The 10,642-nt window shown below is 25.7% G+C and overlaps 1 protein-coding gene across 2 annotated transcripts in view; it reads left to right on the forward strand.

Moving 5' to 3' along the window:
• The window catches only part of LOC100215893 (nuclear pore membrane glycoprotein 210), a 94,175-nt gene that overhangs the window by 66,149 nt on the left and 17,384 nt on the right, over positions 1-10,642 (forward strand). For both annotated transcript variants that reach the window (XM_065817540.1, XM_065817541.1), the window contains exons 24-30: positions 181-319; positions 2,382-2,444; positions 2,727-2,903; positions 3,009-3,089; positions 4,141-4,269; positions 10,187-10,342; positions 10,521-10,606. In XM_065817540.1, coding sequence (XP_065673612.1) covers positions 181-319; positions 2,382-2,444; positions 2,727-2,903; positions 3,009-3,089; positions 4,141-4,269; positions 10,187-10,342; positions 10,521-10,606 — 831 coding nt within the window. The remainder of the gene's footprint in view (positions 1-180; positions 320-2,381; positions 2,445-2,726; positions 2,904-3,008; positions 3,090-4,140; positions 4,270-10,186; positions 10,343-10,520; positions 10,607-10,642) is intronic.

Here is a 10,642-nt window from a genome sequence, read left to right on the forward strand (position 1 = left end):
GTGTATGACAACTTTTGCCACACAGTGTATGTATGTATATATATATATATATATATATATATATATATATATATATATATATATATATATATATATATATATATATATATATATATATATATTATGTATGTATATTATGTATGTATATATATGTATATATATATACACACATATACACAGAAATACTAAGAAAGTTTCTGGTTATGAAGCAGAAGCAATTTACAACATAACTGGAAAATCTGTGGGAATTACGAGTTTAACATGCGAAGCAATGAAATCAAATGGTAATATTTTATCAAGCAAAACAAATGAAGTGCAGGTAAAATAACATTTTTTTTTTTGTTATAAAATATTTGTCACGCACTAACTCACACACATGTTCCTTTCCAGTTGGTCTTAATTTATTCTTGAAATTGCATAAATACTCTGTACCATTGCATAACTACTTCCATTTTTCTTACATTGCTATATTGCAATGGGTATTTTGCCGATCTCTTTTAGGCTTGGCCAGGAAGACGTGTGTTTTCACGTCATAATTTGACCACCCAAATATTATTTGATTTTAAAAAATAGACCATGGCTGTTAATGTTTTAAAAATTTGTATACATTTTAAAAAGGCGCTGAAAATATCATCTTAACTATGAAGAAACTTAAAAAAAAAACTCATCGTAAAAGAAGCAAATAAATCTTTGTAAAAAAGATAACTAAAAATAAAATAAAAATAACTCAACTAAAACTAAAATAAAAAAACTAAAATAAAACTTTAACTTGAAAATTAAATAATAAATTATAACAATAAGATTATCTAAATTATATTAGGAATAAATAACTTTAAATCATTTATCTTTACTAATGTTTTTATAATATAATATTGTGCGAAACCCTCTTTAAATAAGGTAACAACTTACATCTAACAATTGTTTAATAAATGCGCACATTTAAAAGATAATTTTTGGCATTAACGTAAACAAAAGAAAAAAAATAATTTAATCGTTTATTTTAAAAAAAAAATGTAATTTTTTTTTTATTTAAAGACATAAAAAATATATAATATATACTTATACTTATATATACTTATATAAATATAAAAATATATATTTATTATTTGTCAATATTTTAATAAAAAATCATTAGCAGTGATTTGTTACTATTTAAATGCGTTTTAATAATATAAAAACATAAAAAACAAAGTTCAAAGTTATTTAGTTCAAACAGCTCTCAACAAAGGTTATCTTTTTTTTTTCTTCTCAAAATAATTCTTTTTTTCAAGTAAATTAACTTAAATGATTCTTATATAAAGTTTATTAAAGAGTTTAAACACTGTTTAAAGTTGTCACTATTTAAAGTCATCCCGTGCGTAATCTGTGTGTAAAGTCATCCCGTGTGTAATCATCCCGAAAGTGTAAAACACTGTTTAAAGTCGTCACTTATAAAATTGAATTTATTTTTTTTTTAATAATTTTTACTTTTTTTATTTTACTTATAAGTAAATCTTATAATATAAATAAAAGTTTTAATAAAACTTCCAATGATATTTTATATATAATCATTAGTTACTTTATTTAAAAGCGTTTTGCTAATATAAAAACATTTGTAAAGAAAAATGTGTTAAAGTTTTTGTTTTTTTTTCAGTGTAATTAAAAACCTATTTTTTCAGTGCATTTGTTAAAAACCGTGGTTAAATATTCAAAAAAAAAATTATTTATTTGGTCATATAAAGACTTGAAATCACATGTCTTCCTGGCCAAGTCTGTCTTTGCACTGTTGTGATAACTACCCAGGTCTCACTAAAGAGTTTTTAAAATATTCTTCAGTTTGTTATTTGTGGTGTGTTGTCATGCTTGATATAGCATTTAAGAATTAACCTTTAGTTATTGGCAATTTACTGACATAAAGTAGCCTTAAAAAAAAGTGCAGAAAAAAAAGATGTCTAAAAAATTAAAGGAAAATAAATTTGTGGTTTTAAAAAATGAACTTGTCAACTAAAAGACCATTATTGTATAGTTGATATATCAAACAGCAAATACAAATTAATTTTTTTAATTCAAGTTTTAGTGCAAGGATTATTTAGCAATAACAATTTAATATGAAAATACTTATATTTTGGTGATAAAACAGCTTTCTGATACAAAAACTATTAAACATTTGATGTTTATAAATTTATGTTGATACATGCGTGTAAATATTTCAAGTGGTACATTTGTACATTGGTGCATATTGATATACAATTAATGTATAAATATTGATCAAAGTTGTTAAATTTGTGAATTTTAATAAGCTAAAATCTATCAAGATTTTTTTATTATTATTGTTATTATTATGTGCTATATTCAGTTTATTAAAAATAAGTCTTTTCAATATTTTTTTGTATGCACTTTAGGTTTTTTCTGCAATAGAGCTTCAACCAAAATATTTAAAACTTTTGGTCGGTTCTCAGTTTCAAGTATGTATATCCAATTTGTGATCTTTTCTTTTATTATTTTATTAATAAAAATGTGTAAATATACACACATATATATATATATATATATATATATATATATATATATATATATATATATATATATATATATATATACATATATATATATATATATATATATATATATATATATATATATATATATATATATATATATATATATATATATATATATATATATATATATATATATATGTAAATTAATTTTAAAAATAGCTTTGTGTTATTTTTCACTTGATATAGGTTAACAGTGCAGGTGGTCCCAGACCTAATGCTGTTACATTTTTTAGTTTGGATAACACTACTGTTGCTGATGTTTCTCAAAATGGACTTGTTTACTCAAAAGTTGTTGGTAAAACAACTCTCACAGGAATGTCACGTGGTTTTGATAATTCTGGAAAGGATATTGTGTACTCACAAGTAAGTAAATAGTTTATTAGAAGTTAATCAATGAGTAAAAAAATCTTTTATTGTTTTAATTTTTAATGTCAAAGGAAATATAACATATTACTGCAAAAATTTTAGGATCAAACTTTTATAACAGTATTTCAAATAAAAGGCTTCAAGATTCTTCTTGGATCTCACTATTTAGTGACCAACTCTCAAGTAAGTATTTTTCTAATCTTAGTATTTTCTAAGTACAAATTTTACACACAAAATGTGAATTAATGAGATTTTATGTTTATGCATAAACATCAGTTGTTCATTTGTTTAAAACATTGATGACTTAAGTGAATACATGGACTGAAAGTTTAAGCAGATAATGTTTGCAACAAAGAACATATTAAAAATATTCCTATATACAGAAACTTCATTTACACATTTTTCTCTACACATTTTATTTACCCATGTACACATTTTCGATACCTAAACATACTCAGTTTGTAGCTGTATTTAGTGGTTTTAACTTAATAAAAATATGAAAAAAATTCCTTTAAATTTGTTGTCTAAAGTAACTTAATATTTATATATGACAAGTAAACAATAAAATAGTTTTTTTGCTATTTTAAAAATCAATTAGTATTTATTATCATAAATTAATAATTAATTATTTAATTAGTATTATTTAGTAAATAGTACATATTTAAAAATGGCTTTTAGTTTATACTGAATTGTGTATCATCTTTAATAAATTTATTATATTGAAACATCTCTTTTACAAAATTAGTATTTTTTCATTAAAATCAGAAAGTAAGCTGTTTTCATCTTTATGAGAGAAATAAGGAAATAAACACACACACACACACACATATATATATATATATATATATATATATATATATATATATATATATATATATATATATATATATAATATATATATATATATACACATATGCATATAATATATATGCATATATATATACACATATGCATATGTGTATATATATATATACACATATGCATATAAGTCAGCAATAATTTTTTGACCTTAATCTTTTAGAGGTAAGCAAAAAAAAATTTATAACAAAGGTTTTACCATAAACATGGAAAAGAGGTTAGCAAGTTTTTTGCCAACCTCAAACACTTCTAGGTTGGCTATGCTGAATGCTGACTCTAATTCCAAGTGCTGTATATTAAGTGTTTGTAAATCTAAATAATTCATTAAAACCAATAATTTATGTTTTAAAGCAATTACTTTTTATGTATTTTATAGATTGGTATTTTGAGTGTTGGCATTAATGATGAAGGTCCATTTACATTTGCAACATCTCAGCCATATCTTCGTTTCCATTGGTCCATAAGTAACCACAAAATTGCTGTTGTTGAATCTGTGCATAAAGATGTGAGTAAGCTATTGTGAAAATAAGAAAATTTATTTATTATGAACTCTAATTAACAGACAAAAAATGAGTCTTTTTTCAAAAATCATAAATTTATTTGAAATTTTAAATTTTATTAGAATAAAATGTCTGCACCAGAGATTACTGTATTTTCGCAATATTTCAATATTTTTTGCAGTATTTTTGCAATTTAAAATTATTAGAATTGCTATTTAAAGTTATTAAATATTTAAAAAACCTTTAAAGTAATATTGTGAAGCATTCAGATAAAGTGCTTATCTGAATGCTTCACAATTTTTTTAAGTTATTTAATTATTATTTTGTGAAATTAGTAAACACTCACTGTAATTTTGTTAAAATAGCGGTAATAGTTTCAAAATTTTATTTTGAAACTATTGCTGCTGTCTTTATATTACTATTATTTTTCTATTTATTATCTTTACTTAAGAGAAGTTGGTTGGCGTTTTTTCTTATTGATTTAAAATATCTAATAATTAAATAATTAAAAAGAGAAATTATAAAAATGTTTTAAAATATGTTAACTTTATTGTTTAGTTAAACAGTATAGTTTGTATATAAAAGTATATTATTTAAATAATATATTTAAGAGGGAAAAGAGGGGGGAAAAAAAAAAAAATATATTCTTGGCGACTTATAATAACTTCATTAAATTTATTTTCCAACTATTTAAGAATACTTTTAAGAAAAAAATTTATTAAAAAAATAATTTTATCATACTATAACATACTCTTAAAGTTGTAAGGGTTATATGAGCATTTTTTGACGTTTATATATAGTTATGTTGTGAAGCGTTGAAAAAAGTTTCATTGCTGTTTTTTTAAATAACTATTACTTCTAAGTTTGACTAAAAGGCAAAATCAAGCATTATGCATAATATTTTTTATAAAAACGAACTCTAACTAGGTCTATAAGAAGAACATATTAATGAAAACAAGACGTTACGACCGTCACAAAAAAAAGTCGAAAAGCTTTTTCTATCCTTCGTATTGAACTTTTTAAAACTACAACCATGGTAAAAGTAAAGATACTCATACATATTTTATCATCGTTTCAAAAAAAAAACATTAAAATGCTTTAAATCACCCTTTCAACATATTACTAAGTACGTTACGACCATCACGATACGTTTGCTTTTCCGTAACGGCTTCTTGACTTAAAAAATAAAAGTTTAAGCGCGAACGATATAATCCATTTCAAACGATTTACGTCATTTAAAACAAGTTATAATATTAATCAACTTTGTTTATTGTTTAATTTGCAGTTTGTTTATTCATTTTATTACTAAACTTGTTAAAGTTTTTTTTGAAACCATAAGTAACTGTTTTCAAAAAATTGATGTGAATAATTTTTTTTTAAGAAATAAAAACTTTTTAACAAAAAGGCAATTTTTTTTAGATTAAACGTTGTTTATAGTTTGCCCTGCAACTTTTTGGTTTAATCGATTTCGCGGTTGTTTTTTTATTTACAACATTTCGCGGGTTTTTTTAAAATATATAACGGAGCATATATCATAAACAGCAGCCGTTATATTTAATAACATATTTAAAATGCCAAAATCAGATGCTGAAAGATCGAAAGCTTATAGAGCAAGAAACAGAAAAGCTTTGTTAGAAAAAGAAAGAATTAGAAGTTATCTAAGGAGGCAGTTATTGACACCAAGAAAAGAAAACAAACAAAAAAATCAAGCGAAGGTTCGCAACCAAAGGCTAAGAATGAAAAAAAAGCTTGATTTCATAACTAACGTCAGTCTAAATTCTACGCAAGACAATTCTTATAACTGCAAATCGTCAATGAGAAAGGCATTAAACAAGTATTTATTATATTAACATATATTTTTTAATATAATTGCTTACACATAATTTGGGTTCTTTTATATCAAATAACATATTTAGGACAAAACAGGCTCTTCCAAAATCTCCAAATAAAAGACGAACTATTTTAGAGCAGTTGGGTGCTGAATATGGCCTATGTGCTGCTAAAAAAACACATCGAGTTCACTTTACATCAGAAGAAATTAAAAAAGTAAAAGTATTTTATGAAAGAGAAGATATATCAGTTATGTCTCCTGGAAGAAAAGACTTTATGAAAATTGATGGAGAAATAGTTCAAAAACGCTACTTAGTTATGAATTTGAAGGAGCTGCATCAACTGTATTGTGAGGAGAATGCTGACAAAAAAATTAAATTGAGTAAGTTTTGTGAATTAAGGCCAACATACATTCTTACGTGCAAAGATACACCACTTGAAACATGTGGTTGTATTTATCACAGTAATTTTACTTATTTGTGTGCTGCTTTGGCAAGTAAAATACCTTTTCCTTTGTATTGCAATAAATGGTTAGAAAATTATGTATTGTGCAAGCCCCCAACGTACCAATGTTGGATAATGAAATGTTCATTGTGCTGTGATAGTAAACTATTGAAAGTTTCTTTGCCCGAAATCGGAGACATGGATACCTTAATCACCTATAAATGGTGGATTAAAGAAGATCATCGCTGTGTACTTAGTCAACATAAAAAAAACATAAAAGATACTTTTAAACATTTCTGCGACTATTTACCAGAGTTTACTGAGCATCATCTCACTAAAAAGCACCAGTCTGAGCAATACCGCAGTCAAAAAGAAAATCTCGAACCAGGCCAAATTTTGATACACTTTGATTATTCACAAAACTATACATGTGGTTATCAGGATGCTGTTCAAGCTGCCTATTGGTCGCAGTCAACTATTACCTTGTTTACAGTTGTAATCTATCGCTACCAATTAGAGTCAAAATCATTTGTAATAATATCCGACGATAATGATAAAACAAAACGCGCCACTACAACATACTTAAGTGAAATATTTGACCTCTATTGCATTGATTATTTAAAAAAAGTTATATTATGGAGTGATGGTCCATGCACTCAATTCAAAAATAGATACATGGCCAAATTCATACAACATTGCTCTGTGAAATATCATTTTCAAAGTATAGAATGGAACTTTTTTGCTACCTCTCACGGTAAAGGAGCAGTTGATGGGGTAGGAGGGTCATTAAAGCGATTTGTTTGGAACAGCGTAAAATCTCGTGAAGTGATCGTCTTAAACGCTAAAGACTTTCTCTTAGCATCAAATGGGTGCAAAACTTATGTTAGACTTATCAACACAGATGATATTAATCTAAGGTGGGCCTTAATATCTGATAAAATAGAAAAAGCGAAAGCCGTTACAAATATTACCAAAATGCATTTCTGGCAAGTAAAAAATGGAAAGTTTTTGGTTTCAAAATTCTCTAATATTTTGTAATGGGGTTGCGGAACTATTTTAAAATTTATATATTAGTAAAAAAAATTTACTTGTCTAAGATATTTTTTTCCTATATTGGATTCCCGGCCTTTGCAAAACATTTGCGAGTCGTATGAAAGTACATACTCCTAGATATTGAGCTATACTAAATAGAGTTAATAAAACAAAAAAAACAGGGAGCATAAATAGCATTAAGCGTTCGTTGCCTACTCCAAATAAAACGATCCCAGTATTGAAGACCCACCATGGATAACCTTGATAATGTTATAAAGTTCATATTTTTTAACATAATTTAATTGGTTTTTATAGACATTTATCTTTTTTTATTTCATTTATTGCGTTATTTGTTGTTTTTCATTTTTGGCTTTTTCGTTACGACCGTCACAGTTACGACCGTCACGACATAAAATTCATGGAAAACTTCAAGCGAAAACTATGAAACTTACCATATAGTAAGTTCAATGTGTAATTAAAGAACACAGCAAAGGATTTTTTTTCTCTCTGTGTAGATGGCTGCATAAAGATTGACAAAGTTTATTTGTTTAGATTTGTCAAAAAGTAAGCGTTACGACCGTCACGCTACGTTGAGTTGATTTTTCAAATAAATTGAACACTTGAATAATTTAACTTTTGAATACTAAATTATATAATAGTATTTAACATTTCTGGAAATTTTCATGTAAATACCATTCTTGGTTCATTTTTAATGGCTGAAAACGCGTCAAATGTTACGACCGTCACTTGCGTGGAATTGCCCATATATATATATATATATATATATATATATATATATATATATTTATATTTGAAAGATTACATCTTGTATGAGAATATAAATGGCTTCTTTTGATTTTTAAATTTTAAAAATGGCGTCCAAAACATAGTTTTGACATATTGGCCTTCATCAAGATTAATTCCGCCGTTTCGCGCAGAGCATATGTTGTTTTGTATTTCTAGTGCCTCTCTAATTTTTCTTTCAAACTTTTTATTTTCTACCTTTTACGTTCTTGTTTTTTCCCAAATAATATTTTCTTTGCAAAAGGTTTTATGAAATGCTAATGCAGATTGATTAGGTTTGTTTTCATTAATGCTCTTCTGATGTTGATACATCAGCTTAACAAAACTAAGTATACCTGAAATAAAGCAACTCATAGAACTTTGCTTATATCAATGTTATTTTCATTGGAACAATGAGATTCATGTAATGGAAAACTCAGGACCAATCGGACTTTCTTTCATGGTTGTTCTCGCGGAATCTTTTCTACAATTCCATGAAAATAATGCAATTAAAATGGCTTTGACAAAAAATCCTGCACTTAATCTAAAATCATTTTTAAGATACGTTGACGACAGTCATGCAAGATTTCCTAACATCAAACAAGCAAAACAGTTCCAAGATATTTTAAATCAACAACATCCTGCAATAAAATACACAATTGAAGTTGAAAACAAAACAAAAACGCTTAACTTTCTTGATATAACCATTACAAATAACACACTAGGAAATATGAGTACAAAGTATATATCGTAAAGAAGCAATCACTAACATTCAAATTAAACCGCATTCAAATCAGGATCCGAATATTTTAACAGCTATATTTAAAAGTTTTCTCCACAGAGCTTACTCCATCTGTAGTAAACATCATTTGCAAAACGAAATAAATATTTTAATTGATATGTTTATCGAAAATGGGTACGATGAAAAGCTCTTGAGGAATATTAGACACCAATTTCATTAAAAAAAGACAAAATAAAAACAAACTTCCATCAGAATGCAACAATCTTCCTGTAGTGTCTTTCCCTTGGGTACCAGGCCTTTCACCAAAACTTCGAAAAACATTCCGGAAAGCAGGGTACAGAACAGTATTTAAATCAATCCCAAATTTAAGATCTTTATTTACATCAAAAAACAAAACAAAACTACCAAGTAATAGCCAACCTGGAACCTATATAATGAAATGCAAATGCTCCAAAGTTTTCATAGATGAAACAAATGAAAGTAAGTACGTGGATGCATCAACATCAGAAGAGCAATAATGTAAACAAACCTAATCAATCTACATTAGCATTTCATAAAACCTTTTGGAAAGAAAATATTATTTGGGAAAAAACAAGAACGTTAAAGGTAGAAAACAAAAAGTTTGAAAGAAAAATTAGAGAGGCACTAGAAATACAAAACAAAATGTGCTCTGCGCGAAACGGCGGAATTAATCTTGATGAAGGCCAATATGTCAAAACTATGTTTTGGACGCCATTTTTAAAATTTAAAAATCAAAAGAAGCCATTCAACCGCTGACGTCAATAGTAACAATTTTATATAAACTATAACTATTAAAAATTATTGTAATATTTTACAAGCTGATGATGCTGGTATCCATAACCCAGCAAAAATTTCTTATATAACAATATTATTTGTATTAAGAGAAACTGTATTTCTTGATGTTTTAAATATATATATTTATATATATATATATATATATATATATATATATATATATATATATATATATATATATATATATATATATATATATATGTATATATGTATATGTATATATATATATGTGTATATATACATATACATATATCGATATTCTGTTTTGTGAAAAGGCTGGAGTATCTATTGCACAAGACAATGATTTTAGAGCAGTTATTCATACATTTAGTCCCGGTCTCGTAACTATCAAGTTACATGTTGAAGTTGTGAAAAATGATTTTTATCAAGTTAATGAACATGCACAATTAGAAGATGAAATACAAATTCAAGTAAGTATGATAGATATTAATTTTTTTTATTATATGTCATATTTATTTTTTTATTGTATTTTTTAACAATTTACTTTGTTAAGTTTATAAAATTTGATCTATGCTAATGTCCTATAAATTTTTACTATTTACACAACGGATTCTTTTTTGCAGAACATGTTTTTAAACAATATTTTAGGTTATACAAAAGCTTGAAATATTGTATCCACCTAACTCTGAGCTTCTTCTTCCTCACAACACAAAAGGAGTGATAAAAACAAACAGGTTTTTTTCTCTTTTTTTTTTAGACCTGATTCCTCA

Source organism: Hydra vulgaris, chromosome 14 (assembly GCF_038396675.1).
Source record: "Hydra vulgaris chromosome 14, alternate assembly HydraT2T_AEP".
Taxonomy (NCBI): domain Eukaryota; kingdom Metazoa; phylum Cnidaria; class Hydrozoa; order Anthoathecata; family Hydridae; genus Hydra; species Hydra vulgaris.